The sequence below is a fragment of the Biomphalaria glabrata genome, chromosome 3, assembly GCF_947242115.1.
Source record: "Biomphalaria glabrata chromosome 3, xgBioGlab47.1, whole genome shotgun sequence".
Lineage (NCBI taxonomy): Eukaryota > Metazoa > Mollusca > Gastropoda > Planorbidae > Biomphalaria > Biomphalaria glabrata.
Window position 1 is genome coordinate 18,375,187 of NC_074713.1, and position 20,936 is coordinate 18,396,122.

The 20,936-nt window shown below is 35.9% G+C and overlaps 1 protein-coding gene across 5 annotated transcripts in view; it reads left to right on the plus strand.

Moving 5' to 3' along the window:
• The first annotated feature begins 853 nt into the window (after positions 1–853).
• The window catches only part of LOC106057090 (SPARC-related modular calcium-binding protein 1-like), an 82,278-nt gene continuing 62,195 nt past the window's right edge, over positions 854–20,936 (plus strand). For 2 of the 5 annotated variants that reach the window (XM_056023836.1, XM_056023840.1), the window contains exons 1-3: positions 855–1,117; positions 1,989–2,418; positions 13,703–13,877. In XM_056023836.1, the coding sequence (XP_055879811.1) occupies positions 2,287–2,418; positions 13,703–13,877 (307 nt within the window). In that variant the 5' untranslated portion in view covers positions 855–1,117; positions 1,989–2,286. Of the gene's footprint in view, positions 1,118–1,988; positions 2,419–13,702; positions 13,878–20,936 lie in introns of all 5 variants that reach the window. The other 3 variants (XM_056023838.1, XM_056023837.1, XM_056023839.1) reach the window with 3 other exon arrangements.

The following is a 20,936-nucleotide window of genomic DNA, read 5'->3' on the forward strand; positions in this document are numbered from 1 at the left end:
ATAAAGATCTAGTTTCGAACACGACAAGGTCGCTTGTAATTCTCCCATCAGTGGAGGATACACTTAAAGCCAATGGCTATGTTGTACACAATTAGGGTTGACCTTGAGGTAGAGAGTTCCAAGCTCTCAGGTGTACAGGCGTAAGTCTTAGGAACTTAAATGCTTGATGTTCACCTTCGACCGGAAGATAAAACTTAGCGTATCATGGTTACCAAGGCCACAAAAAAAAAGTTAGACAGGATGCTATAAAATAATGAATATGGCTGGAAATTGCTACTCTCGAGTCTACGTGATTGCCAGGGGCGACATAGACCAATACTCAAATATTGGGTATCGACGTGTTTTAGGATTAGGGTCACTAAGACATCGCCTGCTCGTCCCAGGCCCTTATTTCAGCTGATTTACTCTCTATGCGTTACTGCCCAACAATTGCCCTTCTAATTAATGGAACGCTCCTGTGAGTTTTTTTTTTAGAGGCTGGCCAGGACTTAATGAGCTATAATATAGAAAGCGTTTGAGTATGTGAGTGCACGCGAGAGCGCGTGTGTGGCACAAAGGTAGTAAGTGGGAGGGAATGAAGCAGTCCAACACACGGTGCGCTAGTTCGTCGTTAGTATTACCATTGAAAGCCCCCCCTCCCTTTAGTTTCTTCTCATTCTCTTGTCTTGCAAAAAAAAAAGTGTGTGTGTGTGTGGGGGGGGGGGGTCGACCAAAGGAAAAGAAGGTGGGGTGAGGACGAGCCAACGCCTCCATCTCTCGTGCTTCTTCTGGTGTAGCCCTAAACAGGAGGGGAGATTTAAGTAACAGAGGGGGGGGGGGCGCTGAACAAGGTGTGGGGGCGCAAGGTAAACCGTTACAAGAACTACACCTGGCGGTTGTTATTGTTTTATTCCTTCCTTCCATCCTTATTTATTTTGACATCGGAGACAAAGAAACCGGATTGACAGACCAATGGATTATACCAGCTGGACACTAGGATGACCATTTCAGACGGAGCTTCTTAATACTTCCTTGTGCTTTGATTTCTTTCAGCTACTTAGTTAACAGTTATACTAGAAGTTAACAATTTTGTTGTGAACGTGTGCATCCTTAGTGGTTTGCTATTTCTACAATTGACGTGAGTTGAATTGATACATTGCATTAAGCTAGAGCAAAAATAGTTTCTGCGGAAATAGACGGGAAATAGATGAGAAGCGTTAACTCTTTCTCTCCGTAATTATTTACCACATTCTGGTGGAATCAACGTTGGTATCGTCATTTAGAAGAGAAAGAGTTAAGAAATATCGGTAATTAGAAAATGTTATTTTTTGAACATCCTACACTAGTCAAAATCAGAAATGTTCGTCTCTGATTACAAGAGGATGATGTCGTAGTGGAAGAAATATTCATAAGAATTTAAAATAAAAATACAAAGTATTATTCTCCTTCATTTATAAATACAAAAGCCACAATGCGTTTTTTTCCCTGTATATACAATGGAGTATGCAAAATGAATCATTAATGTTGAAATACTTTTAAAGCGTTTCAAACGATATTCTTTTGTCTGGCCAATAGTTCTGGTCCTAGTGTGTTCGATCATTCTTCCATTAGATTAGTTATCTAGCCTAAAATAGGACCTTTTAACTACAGACATGTGAAGCAATATAAACAAATAAAATCCAATTTAGAAAATTGTTCCGAAAATGCGGAGAAGAAATTATCTTTTTATGTAATTTTGAATATGTAAAATATTTTTACTTTGATTTTTACAAATTTAAAAACTAGCTCACTACCTTTGTAGATTGGAAGATCGCTCAGGGAATACTGCATTATTTCATTTCCTACGCTAATATGCGTACTAGGAGTTAATTTGTATTTGCTGCTAGGAGTGTATCCTGCGTCATTCCTGGATTTGTGCAGCTCAGAGAAGATGTTCTAAAAATGACGCAGATTGTCTGTTGTGAAACCGAAGCAGTTAGTTCACCGCATTCTTTTTTTTTTTCTCAAAGTTTGATAGCTCTATTCGGAGATTTTAAAAGAAAATGTGATTGTACAGTTGTAGTTCTGTCAATGCAGAGACATTACACATTTATATCTAGTTATTTCTTTGAGACTTGGTCTTATTTATGACCTTATTATATGTTTTGTACTCAAGGAAGGATTAGATTAAGGGAGAATAACGCCTGGTACAGCAGATGTGACGCGACATTCTGACATGTATTGGATGATTCCTACGTAAAAAGCTCTGGTTTCGAGAGTACAGACTAAATCAATGACGTCATGTCTCAGCCAGACTAAGTAACTATAATGCCTTTCAAAATTGTTTCTTGGCTATTGGCTTGCGCTGTCTCCAGTGACACATTTATCGTGTCCTTTCTGGCAGTTTTGCTGTGGGCTTCTGGCGCTGAATGCTTGGACATCAGAGAAGTGGACGGCAAGGTAAGGCAGACACGTGATCTAGTATTGCATTGATCAAGCTGAAATTTTGAACAATTATTTCTTTTACCTGACAAAACAAGAATCAATACAAAAAAAAATTACTGTCTAGTTAATAACCTATTGCTGATTAATTGTTTTCTTAGGTATTGAATAAGGGAAAGAAATTGTACTTGACTGATATGGTGGTATAAGTAGAATTGATTCCCCTTTATACTTTGAAGAGAGAAATAAGTCGCCGCTTTTAAAGTTTGAAACTAACAATAGATAACTATAAAAACTCTCTATTATCATAAGAATTTCGCTGGCACAGTGGTTCATATTTTAACCTGAGGAGGCTTGAGCCCTCAATTTCGAATTTATGATAGGATCATAATTTATGGAGAAAGCTAAAAGCATGAAATTTCGCTTAACAAAAACAATTGGTAAAAATATTCCTAATCGCACATATTTATTATTATTAATATAGATTTCAAATTTAATTACATGACTGACCCAAAGTAATTGATAGAGACAGAACTAGGCTTCATATAATCTTTTTTTTTTAAAGTAGTTTTTTTTAAATATATTTTTCTTGTTTTTCGTATGAAGTTCTCTAATATTTTTCTTATCTTTAAAATGTGCTAAAAACTTTTTTCTTCCCAGATTGAATGGTACATGTACCCACTTAGTCTTACCGTTACCACATATGGCTTCCCCCTCACCCAATCCGCGCCACGCTTCTAAACAAACAAAAAAATGCGGACGTCACAATTGTATGACCCTTCATTTGACTAGAACTGACGGATATATTTTACATAGTAACATATGACAAAATTATGTAGATCTTTATAAGGCGTGTGTGCCTTTTTTTTTTTGGAGGGGGGGGGTATTCTCATCATTGCGCACAGTTGGTGTAAATATGTTAATTTTAAGTTAACATTGTTTTGAACACATGTTTGTGTTCACCTTTAAAAACATATCATTTATACATTTTCACACATTTCCCAAGATTGTCGACGAGGTCACTTTAACCTTCTGTAGGTCCTCGCGTAAAAGTTCAAAATATAATACGAACTCTATTTTTTTTTAAAGTTTAGATTTACATTCTCGTATTTCCTGCTCATACTTTTCAATGTTGTTTTTACTTGTATTTGTTTTTAAATAACGTCTTTATAAACGCACCGATTTGTTTGGTTAAATAGGTTACATAAACAGCAAATCTTTTCGAAGACTCAAGACTGAGACAAGCATGAGAGAGAAAAAAAAATACTTGGCGGCAAACATTTGTTTCGTATTATTGTTTTGTCATCATGCTCTTGAATACAAATTCCACATGAGTTTACGATGACTTTAGTGTTAACAGACTGAAGGAAGACAAGAGTGAGATTAAAAAGAAAGGGTGGGGGGGGGGGAGGACAGAAGATGCGAGATCTGAATAAAGGCATTGTACATGGGGGGGGGGGACATTCTGTTAACGGTTTTTGTGATTACTTACATATCTCATCGTATCTTATAGATTACAGAAGTTACTTCAAACAAGAAAATAATTATTTCCTTCGCATTGCATGTGTCAATCTAGTCATTTATGTTAATCAGTGACTTAAACTCTGCTAAGTCTTTGGTTTTCCTGGCTGATTTATGCAACTCATTACATTCTCTAGTGGCATTAGGCAAGAAGGAGCACTTTTACGAGTTTGTCCTACCATATGGAATAAGAATTGTGCCTTTATCTTTGAGACTTTCTGAGAATTTTATTAGGTTTTGTTTTTCTATTGGTAAATTATGGTTTACTGTTTTATATATTACTTACTTAATCCTGTGTACTCCCAGGGGAGCATAGGGCCGCAACCACACCTCTCCACCGAACTCGGTTCTGAGCAGCTTTCTTCATCTGCTCCCATGTCATTCCAGTACCCTCAGCTTCACTGATGACTGACCTCTTCCAGGTTTGCCTGGGTTTGCCCACTTTTCTCTTTCCTTGTGGGTTCCAGTCAAGCGCCGGCCTTGCAACATTGGTAGCTGGTTTTCGCAGGGTGTGTCCTATCCAGCTCCATTTTCGTTTTGTGATGTCTTGTAGTCTTGTATTATTGTTACTTATTGCTCCAGTTTTCATAAACGGAGTCGAAGGATTTATAAATATTTTAAAACATTTTTTGGTGTAGTTTTTTTTAAGCGTTTCTCTTATCTCGTCTGCTTCTAACACAAAATTATTTCTTTATTATAGAGCAGTAAACATTAATCTTTCATTATAGAGCTGTAAACACTAATCTTTCATTATAGAGCTGTAACCACTAATCTTTCATTATAGAGCTGTAAACACTAATCTTTCATTATAGAGCTGTAAACACTAATCTTTCATTATAGAGATGTAAACACTAATCTTTCATTATAGAGCTGTAAACATTAATCTTTCATTATAAAGCTGTAAAGACTAATCTTTCATTATAGAGCTGTAAACATTAATCTTTCATTATAGCGCTGTAAACATTAATCTTTCATTATAGATCTGTAAACATTAATCTTTCATTATAGAGCTGTAAACATTAATCTTTCATTATAGATCTGTAAACATTAATCTTTCATTATAGAGCTGTAAACATTAATCTTTCATTATAGATCTGTAAACATTAATCTTTCATTATAGATCTGTAAACATTAATCTTTCATTATAGAGCTGTAAACATTAATCTTTCATTATAGAGCAGTAAACATTAATCTTTCATTATAGAGCTGTAAACATTAATCTTTCATTATAGAGCTGTAAACATTAATCTTTCATTATAGAGCTGTAAACATTAATCTTTCATAATAGAGCTGTAAACACTAATCTTTCATTATAGATCTGTAAACACTAATCTTTCATTATAGAGCTGTAAACATTAATCTTTCATTATAGAGCAGTAAACATTAATCTTTCATTATAGAGCAGTAAACATTAATCTTTCATTATAGAGCGCTGTAAACATTAATCTTTCATTATAGAGCTGTAAACATAAATCTTTCATTATAGAGCTGTAAACATTAATCTTTCGTTATAGAGCTGTAAACATTAATCTTTCATTATAGAGCTGTAAACATTAATCTTTCATTATAGATCTGTAAACACTAATCTTTCATTATAGAGCTGTAAACACTAATCTTTCATTATAGATCTGTAAACATTAATCTTTCATTATAGCGCTGTAAACATTAATCTTTCATTATAGATCTGTAAACATTAATCTTTCATTATAGAGCTGTAAACATTAATCTTTCGTTATAGAGCTGTAAACATAAATCTTTCATTATAGAGCTGTAAACATTAATCTTTCGTTATAGAGCTGTAAACATTAATCTTTCATTATAGAGCTGTAAACATTAATCTTTCATTATAGAGCTGTAAACATTAATCTTTCATTATAGAGATGTAAACATTAATCTTTCATTATAGAGATGTAAACATTAATCTTTCATTATAGAGCTGTAAACATTAATCTTTCATTATAGAGCTGTAAACATTAATCTTTCATTATAGAGCTGTAAACATTAATCTTTCATTATAGAGCTGTAAACATTAATCTTTCATTATAGAGCTGTAAACATTAATCTTTTATTATAGAGCTGTAAACATTAATCTTTCATTATAGAATTGTAAACATTAATCTTTCATTATAGAGTTGTAAACATTAATCTTTTATTATAGATCTGTAAACACTAATCTTTCATTATAGAGCTGTAAACATTAATCTTTCATTTTAGAGCTGTAAACATTAATCTTTCATTATAGAGCTGTAAACATTAATCTTTCATTATAGAGATGTAAACATTAATCTTTCATTATAGAGCAGTAAACATTAATCTTTCATTATAGATCTGTAAACATTAATCTTTCATTATAGAGCTGTAAACACTAATCTTTCATAATAGAGCTGTAAACATTAATCTTTCATTATAGAGCTGTAAACATTAATCTTTCCTTAAAGAGCAGTAAACATTAATCTTTCACTATAGAGCTGTAAACATTAATCTTTCATTAAAGAGCAGTAAACATTAATCTTTCATTATAGAGCTGTAAACATTAATCTTTCATTATAGAGCTGTAAACATTAATCTTTCATTATAGCGCTGTAAACATTAATCTTTCATTATAGATCTGTAAACATTAATCTTTCATTATAGAGCTGTAAACATTAATCTTTCATTATAGATCTGTAAACATTAATCTTTCATTATAGAGCTGTAAACATTAATCTTTCATTATAGATCTGTAAACATTAATCTTTCATTATAGATCTGTAAACATTAATCTTTCATTATAGAGCTGTAAACATTAATCTTTCATTATAGCGCTGTAAACATTAATCTTTCATTATAGATCTGTAAACATTAATCTTTCATTATAGAGCTGTAAACATTAATCTTTCATTATAGAATTGTAAACATTAATCTTTCATTATAGAGCTGTAAACATTAATCTTTCATTATAGATCTGTAAACATTAATCTTTCATTATAGATCTGTAAACATTAATCTTTCATTATAGAGCTGTAAACATTAATCTTTCATTATAGATCTGTAAACATTAATCTTTCATTATAGAGCTGTAAACATTAATCTTTCATTATAGAGCAGTAAACATCAATCTTTCATTATAGAGCTGTAAACATTAATCTTTCATTATAGAGCTGTAAACATTAATCTTTCATTATAGAGTTGTAAACATTAATCTTTTATTATAGATCTGTAAACACTAATCTTTCATTATAGAGCTGTAAACATTAATTTTTCATTTTAGAGCTGTAAACATTAATCTTTCATTATAGAGCTGTAAACATTAATCTTTCATTATAGAGCTGTAAACATTAATCTTTCATTATAGAGCAGTAAACATTAATCTTTCATTATAGAGCTGTAAACATTAATCTTTCATTATAGAGCTGTAAACATTAATCTTTCATTATAGAGCTGTAAACACTAATCTTTCATTATAGAGCTGTAAACATTAATCTTTCATTATAGAGCTGTAAACATTAATCTTTCATTAAAGAGCAGTAAACATTAATCTTTCACTATAGAGCTGTAAACATTAATCTTTCATTAAAGAGCAGTAAACATTAATCTTTCATTATAGAGCTGTAAACATTAATCTTTCATTATAGAGCTGTAAACATTAATCTTTCATTATAGAGCTGTAAACATTAATCTTTCATTATAGAGCTGTAAACATTAATCTTTCGTTATAGAGCTGTAAACATAAATCTTTCATTATAGAGCTGTAAACATTAATCTTTCGTTATAGAGCTGTAAACATTAATCTTTTATTATAGAGCTGTAAACATTAATCTTTCATTATAGAGCTGTAAACATTAATCTTTCATTATAGAGCTGTAAACATTAATCTTTCATTATAGAGTCCTTGTTATTGTTTATGTTCTCTGTTTATTTCAGAAACTCTCCCTCAATAATCTTCTTTTAATTTTCTTAGATTTTGTGTCATTAGGTTTCATTACATTGACCCTAGTTTGCTCTCTATCGCTTTTTCCCCCTCCTGTGTCTTGTCTGAATGTAGGGAAAAAATAATTGGAGGTTAATGAAATGTCGGGGTCTGTGATAGTGAAAATCATTCAAAGCAGGTCAAGACTTTAAATTTCATTTCCCATTAATTATTATTTATGGAATTAATTCTGCACACTAGCCCTGAATCAGAGGCATACACATGTACGAATTGTGGCAAACTCTGCCGTTCTAGAATTGGCTTGATTAGCCACACCAGATTCTGCCCCGTCTCAAGATTAAACCAAAACCAGTGACTCATTTGGGCGCATCCATTGCCTTTCGAGACAAAAGGAGCCATATAATCCTTTGAAGTTTAACACTGTTATTCCAAAGGACATTTTTGTTTAATTGTAACATCTTAGTTGAATGCCTAATTGCGTAGAGAGTCACCCAAAATTGGCCTCCGCATAAACTTGCATAAAACTAAATTGTGCGCGTGGTATATAAGGCAAAGGTTGCCCCCGTCATACTTGACGAGTCAGAGCTTGAAGAGTTGGATAAGTTAACATACTAATGTAGCATCATAGTAACTGTAGAGTGCCGAATAGGAAAGGTGGGGAGCATATTCCGAAGGACAAACCAAGCTATTGGACTTGAGGCAAAAATACTCCTACTTAACACAATCGTCATCCCAACAGCAACATATGCATGTGAGACATGGAAGTCGTCTGCCGAAATAGAGAAAAGATTAAATATGGTCCAACAAAAAAATGGCTGAGAACGATTTTGGGAGTCAGTTACAGAGATCGGGTCCCAAACAAAGAAATCCTATGCCGAACTTGGACTCGACCAACTAATGAGGTTTGATTGAGCATTGCATATCCTCCGACAGAATGAATTACATACTAAGAGTTGCAATGACATGGAGACAAAAAAGGAAAGCGCAAACAGTGGATTGATGCCACACTCTCATGGAGGACCTCAGAGCAGTGGTACCGGGTTGCCAGTGACAGATCTTTTGGAGACAGCTTGCCGTCCAATACGCAGGAGGATCTAACTCAAGTCTAATTCTAATTGTGTATACAAGAAACTATGATTGAAAATGGCCCCCGCGCACTGCTATTTCCGTCTCTGCAAACATCATCTATCTAAAGTCTTAATATTAAACCTATATAAATTGAAGCCCAATATTGAAAATTTTATTATCAAACTAGACTACCAAAGGGCGTTTTTTTGTGTGTTTGTTTTGTGAATTCATAATACAGGAAAAAAATTATTTTGCTTCGATTTCTTTACATTTTCATCATTTAGTGTAGATGACTTAGAAGTCACTGGAGAATGTTAAAAAAAAACTACATAATTAGCTGTTTATGGGTCTCTACCGAAAAATGTAAAACATGGCAAAGAGTCTACGAGACCAAAAAAATGTTTGGCAACCACTGGTCTAGATTCTAAAATGATTTCAAAATTAAAAGTCCAAACAGTGATCAACAGGTGTACTTTTAAAACTCATTACATGGAACAAATCTAAAAACTCGGTCGGAACCAAATCAGTTTATTCGAAGTTGTTTCGATGTATTACCATTTTGAGTGTGTGTGTGTGTAATTTAATTTACGATGTTTCTTTTTTTTTCCCCTTTTGAGCGGAAAGTTCAAGTGATAGCAGTATACTTGCTGTGTGTCTGCCAGGCAGCTGTTGTACTTGTGAGGGCTGACTTCAGTCCGCGGTACCGGAAGTTTCAATCATATGACATCACTCACGTGTTGGTCTGTAATTTGTACATATTTGACAAAGACCCAAGTGTTGGTCTGTAATTTGTACATATTTTACATAGACCCACGTGTTGGCCTGTAATTGGTTCATATTTTACATAGACCCACGTGTTGGCCTGTAATTGGTTCATATTTTACATAGACCCACGTGTTGGCCTGTAATTGGTTCATATTTTACATAGACCCACGTGTTGGCCTGTAATTGGTTCATATTTTACATAGACCCACGTGTTGGCCTGTAATTGGTTCATATTTTACATAGACCCACGTGTTGGCCTGTAATTGGTTCATATTTTACATAGACCCACGTGTTGGCCTGTAATTGGTTCATATTTTACATAGACCCACGTGTTGGCCTGTAATTGGTTCATATTTTACATAGACCCACGTGTTGGCCTGTAATTGGTTCATATTTTACATAGACCCACGTGTTGGCCTGTAATTGGTTCATATTTTACATAGACCCACGTGTTGGCCTGTAATTGGTTCATATTTTACATAGACCCACGTGTTGGCCTGTAATTGGTTCATATTTTACATAGACCCACGTGTTGGCCTGTAATAGGTTCATATTTTACATAGACCCACGTGTTGGCCTGTAATTGGTTCATATTTTACATAGACCCACGTGTTGGCCTGTAATTGGTTCATATTTTACATAGACCCACGTGTTGGCCTGTAATTGGTTCATATTTTACATAGACCCATGGGCCATGTCGTCAATCGCAGAACACACAGGCACCACCTATTTTGTAGTAACACTCTATGTAACAGAAATATTTTTTTTCTCTGGCAATGACTATGGTTCAGACTAAACACAATTTGAAAGCGACCAGGCAGAGAGACAACTAGGTGCGGCCTTCGTATAGACATTTTCAATTTTCTAAAGAGCAGAAGAACATAATCCAGACCATTCCCTTTCTCTACACACACATACACAAAAAGAGTTCCATTTGGCCCATCCTCTAAGCTTTACTTTGATGAAGAACTCACTGTCACACACACACACACTATGTATAAGCTCAAACACACAAAAGCTACTTGGTTATCCTCCGATGGTTCTTAAACCATAATTTAAAGCACCTGTTGCCAGCTTCCAGAGGACACATAACACTACCATGGTGAGGATTGCTGACATCTACTTAGTGTCTCTTACGACGTGTCAAAAAACTCAACCTTATTCAGTCACCAAGTTCTCGATGTACTATAAGGCTTTGCCTGGTATTTATTTTTTGAAAAAAATTCCATTACACATGTTATTCATACATCACACAAATTTGAGAATCCTTGCAGTGTATCTCATCAAGTCGGCGCGCACGTGAAGAAACATAATGACAAGCTGAGACAGGTATCTGGATGCCAGACTCGTGGCCAGGCTTGCCATATAATGTGGTGATGGGCCGCTCACCTTGTGTTGGAGCATGTGGCACACATCAACACACATCGACCCGACAGTTCACAGGGGCAACAAAAGCAATAATGGGGCAATAGTAGAGGTTTTTTTGTTTAGCTGTGTCTATAACTTACTAGTCTAGTTTTGCACCCTGATGGATTTCTCGAAGTCATACTATGAATATATCATTATGTTGCATCTGCTATGTGGAGCATTTATATTAGCATTTATAATGAATTTATATTAACAGATTAATGTATAAAATATGGTCATCTCTAATACGAATTGAATCTGTTTTCAGATGCTGAGTTTTGGTTATAGCGAATGGGCAGCCGCCAGAGACTCAGCTCTCGAAGACGCTCTGATGTGATCCATTACCATCCATATAAGTTTGGCAACTTATATATTTGGTTTAAATGGAAAATCAAAATAGGGGCAGTTTAAAAATGTGTCTTCAAAGTTAGATTCTGTGGGGCCTTGTTATCTGTACTGCGGCTATGTGAGCTCCTCTAGGTCTAAAAAAGAAACGCCTTTGAATTTTCTTTTACGTTGGTAGGTGAGTCTCCGAGGCTTTGTGTTGGGCCCCAGACCTCTCCTATTCTTACGGACGTCTCTAAGAACAATGAAAGCAATAGGTCGTTGTGGTGGTCACGCAATACCTTCGTTGAGCGTTATACCGAGACCAATTGTTATAGAAGTATTGAACACTGACCTGCGACGTCACAACCTGTGGGCAGTTTAGGCCAATAGCCCATTGCCATTCTTTACTGATCTAATGAAATAAAAAAACAAACAATTCCAACAATTATATCTAGAATCTAGGAAGCTCAGAGTTTTTAATGTTATTAATGTTATTAATTATTTCGAGCTGAAGTTTATAATCATGGTTTAATGCTTTGCTTGTGCCACGTGACTTTCAAAGTTTTGTCATCGTTATTTCTAGGACAAGAAAAACATTTTTTAAAAATATTTTTTGTTAAAGAATTTTTTTTATATTAAAGCCAGTCATGTAATTAAATGTGTAATAAATCTAGACTACAGTAATAAATCTGTACGATTACAAATATTTTTAGTTGCCCCCGAAAGGGGAAAAGACGCTATTAGTTTTGTGTGGAATGTCTGACGTCCGTCCGTCCTGTTTAGATCTCGTAAACTAGAAAAGATAGTAAAAGTCCAACACCACAATATTTTAGACATATTCTACATTGTCATCTACTAGTGGTTGTATTTAATAGACAATTTTCTTAATATTAAAAGAATGCAAGCTACTCATGAAACATATCAACCAATTAAAAAAAATTGCTCCTAACTACATCGGTAGGTAGCAATTATGCCTTTGTGTGTGTGTGTGTTTGTGTGCGTGTTACACAGGGATTAACATTTGTTGATCTCGCACTTTGATTATTTAGTCAAACATAGAAGCAAATAGTTTCATATTTATGAAGTAAAAGCTTAACGCTACCAATTATAGTTCTGAATATATCTTTGTTTGCTGCCTCTTCCCTCTTCACAGTTTATGGGACTTAAGGCAACAAACAGTTATATTGTATCTTTCTTAGTATCGAGTATCAAGTTTGTTATTATTATTATGTTAGAAATGAACGAGTAGTCATTCTCTGGCGCTGCTAGGGTCGAGTTTCGCTAAAGAGAAACAAAATTCATCGTAGTCCCTTTAACAGTTTCCACTGAGGAATTTTCTGGTGATGTGGCAGGTCTGCAGGAGTACCAATCTCTGACAGGCAACGAGGATGTTCCTATGAATGTTAAGGGCCTTGAAGGTGTCTGTGAGGTCAGTTGTTATTATCCCCTCGGTTGATATAACAATGGGGTACATAGTTATTTTTGGATAATTTCCATAAACGCTTAATCAACAAGCCTAGGTTCCCATATTTTCGTTGTATTTCTATCTCAGTTTTTCTTATGAGACAGTGGTACAGCGATGTCGATAGTGGTAGCGGTTTTTTCTTTTTTATCAACGAACAGAAGATCCGGGCGATTGAAATCTACCTTTATTATTATTATTATTATTATTTGTTCCGTAAAGCGGGAAAATTTGATTCGATGACGCGACTAGTAAAAACAAGACTAGGTTTTAGAAAGGAATAGCGAAATAATAATGGATGTCAACAGGCCACTTTTTTGAGAAGGAGCTTTTTAGGAACGTAGAGATTTCGCTTGACGACATTCGAAGGTTCCCTTCGTTACTGTTAAACTTCTTGTTCGACATTCACTATCAGCGTCGACTAGCTTCTAGTGTTCGGCCTTTCGCCTGTGTTATTGGGTTTCGTTGAGTTTGGTTTATCTGCATTAGACACAGCGAGAAAGTAAAGCGCCCAACAGTTGCATCTCTAGGACTAGGAAGAAAATTATCTTCAACTCTGATGGAATATCCGAAACATATAAAACAAAACATTTAAATATTCCAAACCGTTCCACGTTCTAGTGGCAATGGGGAAAGTAGAGTGATTAAGACGGGAATGATACTTATCAATGATACCTCTTATCAATGTATGTTTTCTGTTCATTACGTCATTTAGGATTATCCGTCCCTTTTTTTTTCAACAAACGTATTTATAAGTATATCATTATCATAAGTATACACCTACTTATGTAGGTTGTCATCATTTATAAGTACAGGTATTTTAAGGTTTCTCCTGTCTTCAGAGTTTGTTCCAGTCTCTCCTGGCATCGCGATGCAGTGTCACCTGCCCGACCTACAGAGGGCGGCCCGTCTGCGGGACAGATGATGTCACCTACATGTCCAAATGCGAGCTGCGACGAGCTGTCAAGTGTGATAGCAAGAATGTCCAAGTCAAACACAAAGGAAGCTGTCCCGGAGGCAAGTCTCTCCTTTTTTTTTTTTATTAATAGATAATTGTTTTTTGTTTTGTATAGGGAGAGCTTGTAGTCTTTTTATATAGTAATCTTTGTAATTTTCTTTTTCTTTTGATTTTGTAGTGAATTTTTAAAATATAAAACATAAGCCTATGTTTTATGTATTGAATGTTTGTCAGAAAGGCTAAAAACTTAAATCAAATTAACGATTGACCAGTTTTCTTTTAGACTTTCTTACCCTCAGCCTCTAGTGACAATTCCTAGCTAACCAGTAAAGGTCAAAACACTGAAATAGTGCTTAATAACTCGGCTAAATGTTGAGAGATAACCAAAGTATTCTGAAAGGAAGAAAAATAGATTAAACCTGCATTTAAATTGATTTAATATTTGGTTACCTTTTCATAAGGTTGGGACAGGAAAGGCCCGCTACCCACGTAAGAGAAGAAAACCTTGCAGCTAAACCCAAACAAGGGAAAGACTTCGGGAGTCAAACCTGAGGAAAAATAAAAGAGCCGGGGACCCTCCCGCAGTTCGGAGAACACAGTGCTGCAGCCTGACTTGTATCCCAAACTGTAGATGTACTTACCGTTCCTTTGGATACATCAGTTGCTTCTGTGTGGACGACATCGTTCCGACCATAGCTAATACCCCGGCAATCAACATTCTATGAGGTGATCCATAGTCGCCTTATTATTCTATAACAACAAACATCTTTTCTTTAAAAGTCTAATAAGTCTTTCAAAGTGTGTGTACACTATTCCAGGTGCTACTCTGTCTCTGAAGTCCAACCGGGAGCTTTGGTTTTGATGAGATAAGGGGACGGCCTGCTATTTGGTCAGACATGTTTGAATCAAAACAAATTACCACACCTGGCCATTTGGTTAAATATTGAGATTTCTTTGGCACTCCTCTCAAGTATGATGTGTGTGTGTGTGTGTGTGTGTGTGTTAAGCGACGTTGCAAGTGCTACTGCTATTGTATTTTCTTTTTTATTTTTTAAAGAATGAATAAACAGTATGTATAGGCTTGTGCGTGAGTGTAGAAAGGACACCTGTTGAAGTGCTCACCTTTGGGGGTGTTTGATCTGTCGCTAGTAGAAACTCTCCTTCCATTGCTTCCCTGGGCTGAACTTTTTGCACTTCTGACCTCATGGCATTCATTCCAATTTTTTGTTGCATTTTTGTTAACATTTTTTTTTACAAATATATGAACAATGGAATGTAAAGTTGAATGATGGGTAGACTGTACTACACTCCAATGCAGTGGCGTATCTTTGTTTGAATAAATGGCAATTGTATCTATAGTTGAATGATGGGTAGACTGTACTACACTCCAATGCAGTGGCGTATCTTTGTTTGAATAAATGGCAATTGTATCTATAGTTGAATGATGGGTAGACTGTACTACACTCCAATGCAGTGGCGTATCTTTGTTGGAATAAATGGCAATTGTATCTATAGTTGAATGGTGGGTAGACTGTACTACACTCCAATGCAGTGGCGTATCTTTGTTTGAATAAATGGCAATTGTATCTATAGTTGAATGATGTATAGACTGTATTAGACTCCAATGCAGTGGCGTATCTTTGTTTGAATAAATGGTAATTGTATCTATAGTTGAATGGTGGGTAGGCTGTACTACACTTCAATGCAGTGGCGTATCTTTGTTTGAATAAATGGCAATTGTATCTATAGTTGAATGGTGGGTAGACTGTACTACACTTCAATGCAGTGGCGTATCTTTATTTGAATAAATGGCAATTGTATCTATAGTTGAATGGTGGGTAGACTGTACTACGCTTCAATGCAGTGGCGTATCTTTGTTTGAATAAATGGCAATTGTATCTATAGTTGAATGGTGGGTAGACTGTACTACACTCCAATGCAGTGGCGTATCTTTGTTTGTATAAATGGCAATTGTATCTATAATGGATAGCTCGAACTAGATTTATAATTGACTTGGTGGAGTGAAGATAGGAAGCGTTGATAATCGATGTATTTTAAAAAGCATCTAATCATTTTGTGCTCTTTTTCATCATGCAGATTCTTATATTTAGGCTCTTAAGTGTCAAGCAACTTTTGTTTTTTAGATGGTACCAGGAATTTGTCATTATGTCCTTGACATTGTACAATTTATCTAGATTTTTTTTTCAAAATCTCTACTAATCTTCCTAAAGTTTTTTTTTTTAACTTCCATTATAAAGCCTCCACATTTCTCCATGTGGCTTTCTCTTCTCTTTCTATATTATTATAATTTATATAAGTAATGTAAACCGGATCTTAATCAACGAAAGGTAAACAAAGAGATTACTGTGTTTATAAGTGACCGTTAAAAGTCCTCACTTTGTAGACACTACATAGTAAATAGGAATGCAATGATCTTAGTGTTTGTGTATTATCTTGAAATCTGAAATATAAACGTGACTTGAATGCTAACGTAACCTGAATCTGAAATGTCAAAATGTACAAACAGAGACAAGAGAACATTACTGAGGTTTACTTTCAGCGTCAAACTGCCCAAGAAATATGCTGTTTAAAAAGCTTATATCAACTCAGTCTGTTGGTCTGGTACACTCTACTGCATGTAACTTCTCCCACACCCATTCTCGGACCTAGTTGAAAATTTATACCATAATTTGTCGTACTTAACAAAACATTAATCATATTAAAAAAAATAGTTAACTAATTATAGGTAACTATTTTTTTGGTGTCGAAAAAAGGAAATAAATGCTACTTATTGAGAGATGTGGATATATAAGTGGAGTTATTTCCTTATTAATAGTCAATAGTCAAATGCAGATAACTGTTGTAAAAGAAAAAAGTCATCTATTTTTAATTAATATAAGTACTACTGGACTTACAATTAAAGGTTAACCGCATTATATATTATCTTTTCTTTTACTAATAGTATTTGAAATAATTTATATACATTGTCTTAATAGGTAAAAAATGTCAACATTTTAAAGAAATATTTGTAAAATAGTGCAGAAAATGATGTACATGTGTATTCGAAAAGTAAATTTAATAGAAAATGAGTTTATATAAAAGAACACACGTAAGAAGCAGTCATCACATTTGGAAGAAGAAAGCAATATGACCAAAGAACAGGCCCCTAGAGGCCACCTTACGAAGTTTCTATCTTGCAAAGTTTTTATTTCTATAATTTGTTCCCCTCTAACTAAGCCATACATTATTGAGACTCCCTGGTATATGGTATTAACGTACGGTAAAACGATATTTTAAAAAATTTATTAATTTAAGAAAAAAAGGTTATAAAAAATGTTCAATGTACACAAGAAACACCTGTGGATGTGCGTGTGTGTGCGGGCATGTAGTTTGGTGACTAAGGCCCCGCCCCACACCGATACAGACGTTAAAAATCACGGCCATCGTCTATTAAATAAACTCCCCCCCCCCCCTTTTTTTTTTCAATACGGACACCTGCAATCCGCGCGTAGAAATTACAAGCTGGCTAGAGCGGACAAAAAAAATATAATGGGTTGGGGTGGAAGGGCGCTTTATCTGCAGGTGACGCCCTGCTAGCGCCCATCAAAATAATTAACAGGTGAAAGTTTTTCTTTTCTTCTTAATTATTAGTGCCGTTTTTACAGGTGATGAAAGCCTGACTGAGCAGGAACATGGTTGTAACTGATTCTAAAATAGTCCGTCTGCAAGAAACTATTTCCTCGAGGGTCATAAAGATTGGTATTTTTATTATTATTGAAAAAAATAATTTTCATTCTCTGTCACTGCAAGGGTCGAGCCTCGTTAAAAGTGAAACAAAATTCACTGTTCACTAAGCAATAGTCTGATGATGTGGCAGATCTGCAGTACTTCTGCCTTCTGACAGGCAACTAGAATCTTCCTAGGAATGCTTTGGCGTTCCAATGTGTCTTAGAGTTCAGTTGTCACTATTCCCCTCGGTTGATACTACAACTGGGTATATTGTTATTTTAGAGAGCTTCCATAGTCGCTTAAAATTAGGGTTTCGTATTTTGTTCTTTTTTTTTTTTTTTCGTTCAGTTTTTCTGCTATTATGGGATGGTGGTATTGGGTGTAGATGAACATCCCAGATTTTTATTGTTTGTCAAGGAAGACTAAATTCGGTCGGTTAAAATCCACCATCTTGTCAATCAAAATAGGTCAGTCCCAGTACAGTAGACAGTGGGTTGTTTTGAGAACCTCCTGTATTTGTAATACGGAGGCGTATTACACATTATTATTATTATTATCCATTGTCTAAAAAGCCAACATGGTTGTCTGGCCGTAGAGGTGGTCTCGGGTTCGCACCTCCGCCCTGTGGGAAGTTTCGGCTACGATTTAATAATCTTCAATCCTGCTAACAAAATCTCTCTCTCTCTCTCTCTCTCTCTTTAACTCCAGTTTTGCTTGGTCTATGTCTGTCTATCTCTCTTCCTCTCTCTCTCTCTTTAACTCCAGTTTTGCTTGGTCTATGTCTGTCTATCTCTCTTCCTCTCTCTCTCTCTTTAACTCCAGTTTTGCTTGGTCTATGTCTGTCTATCTCTCTTCCTCTCTCTCTCTCTTTAACTCCAGTTTTGCTTGGTCTATGTCTGTCTATCTCTCTTCCTCTCTCTCTCTCTCTTTAACTCCAGTTTTGCTTGGTCTATGTCTGTCTATCTCTCTTCCTCTCTCTCTCTCTTTAACTCCAGTTTTGCTTGGTCTATGTCTGTCTATCTCTCTTCCTCTCTCTCTCTCTTTAACTCCAGTTTTGCTTGGTCTATGTCTGTCTATCTCTCTTCCTCTCTCTCTCTCTTTAACTCCAGTTTTGCTTGGTCTATGTCTGTCTATCTCTCTTCCTCTCTCTCTCTCTTTAACTCCAGTTTTGCTTGGTCTATGTCTGTCTATCTCTCTTCCTCTCTCTCTCTCTCTTTAACTCCAGTTTTGCTTGGTCTATGTCTGTCTATCTCTCTTCCTCTCTCTCTCTCTTTAACTCCAGTTTTGCTTGGTCTATGTCTGTCTATCTCTCTTCCTCTCTCTCTCTCTTTAACTCCAGTTTTGCTTGGTCTATGTCTGTCTATCTCTCTTCCTCTCTCTCTCTCTTTAACTCCAGTTTTGCTTGGTCTATGTCTGTCTATCTCTCTTCCTCTCTCTCTCTCTTTAACTCCAGTTTTGCTTGGTCTATGTCTGTCTATCTCTCTTCCTCTCTCTCTCTCTTTAACTCCAGTTTTGCTTGGTCTATGTCTGTCTATCTCTCTTCCTCTCTCTCTCTCTTTAACTCCAGTTTTGCTTGGTCTATGTCTGTCTATCTCTCTTCCTCTCTCTCTCTCTCTCTCTCTCTCTTTAACTCCAGTTTTGCTTGGTCTATGTCTGTCTATCTCTCTTCCTCTCTCTCTCTCTTTAACTCCAGTTTTGCTTGGTCTATGTCTGTCTATCTCTCTCTCTCTCTCTCTCTCTTTAACTCCAGTTTTGCTTGGTCTATGTCTGTCTATCTCTCTTCCTCTCTCTCTCTCTTTAACTCCAGTTTTGCTTGGTCTATGTCTGTCTATCTCTCTTCCTCTCTCTCTCTCTTTAACTCCAGTTTTGCTTGGTCTATGTCTGTCTATCTCTCTCTCTCTCTCTCTCTCTTTAACTCCAGTTTTGCTTGGTCTATGTCTGTCTATCTCTCTTCCTCTCTCTCTCTCTTTAACTCCAGTTTTGCTTGGTCTATGTCTGTCTATCTCTCTTCCTCTCTCTCTCTCTTTAACTCCAGTTTTGCTTGGTCTATGTCTGTCTATCTCTCTTCCTCTCTCTCTCTCTTTAACTCCAGTTTTGCTTGGTCTATGTCTGTCTATCTCTCTTCCTCTCTCTCTCTCTCTCTCTCTCTCTCTTTAACTCCAGTTTTGCTTGGTCTATGTCTGTCTATCTCTCTTCCTCTCTCTCTCTCTTTAACTCCAGTTTTGCTTGGTCTATGTCTGTCTATCTCTCTTCCTCTCTCTCTCTCTTTAACTCCAGTTTTGCTTGGTCTATGTCTGTCTATCTCTCTTCCTCTCTCTCTCTCTTTAACTCCAGTTTTGCTTGGTCTATGTCTGTCTATCTCTCTTCCTCTCTCTCTCTCTTTAACTCCAGTTTTGCTTGGTCTATGTCTGTCTATCTCTCTCTCTCTCTCTCTCTTTAACTCCAGTTTTGCTTGGTCTATGTCTGTCTATCTCTCTCTCTCTCTCTCTTTAACTCCAGTTTTGCTTGGTCTATGTCTGTCTATCTCTCTTCCTCTCTCTCTCTCTTTAACTCCAGTTTTGCTTGGTCTATGTCTGTCTATCTCTCTTCCTCTCTCTCTCTCTTTAACTCCAGTTTTGCTTGGTCTATGTCTGTCTATCTCTCTTCCTCTCTCTCTCTCTCTCTCTCTTTAACTCCAGTTTTGCTTGGTCTATGTCTGTCTATCTCTCTTCCTCTCTCTCTCTTTAACTCCAGTTTTGCTTGGTCTATGTCTGTCTATCTCTCTTCCTCTCTCTCTCTCTTTAACTCCAGTTTTGCTTGGTCTATGTCTGTCTATCTCTCTTCCTCTCTCTCTCTCTTTAACTCCAGTTTTGCTTGGTCTATGTCTGTCTATCTCTCTTCCTCTCTCTCTCTCTCTTTAACTCCAGTTTTGCTTGGTCTATGTCTGTCTATCTCTCTTCCTCTCTCTCTCTCTCTTTAACTCCAGTTTTGCTTGGTCTATGTCTGTCTATCTCTCTTCCTCTCTCTCTCTCTTTAACTCCAGTTTTGCTTGGTCTATGTCTGTCTATCTCTCTTCCTCTCTCTCTCTCTTTAACTCCAGTTTTGCTTGGTCTATGTCTGTCTATCTCTCTTCCTCTCTCTCTCTCTTTAACTCCAGTTTTGCTTGGTCTATGTCTGTCTATCTCTCTTCCTCTCTCTCTCTCTTTAACTCCAGTTTTGCTTGGTCTATGTCTGTCTATCTCTCTTCCTCTCTCTCTCTCTCTTTAACTCCAGTTTTGCTTGGTCTATGTCTGTCTATCTCTCTTCCTCTCTCTCTCTCTTTAACTCCAGTTTTGCTTGGTCTATGTCTGTCTATCTCTCTTCCTCTCTCTCTCTCTTTAACTCCAGTTTTGCTTGGTCTATGTCTGTCT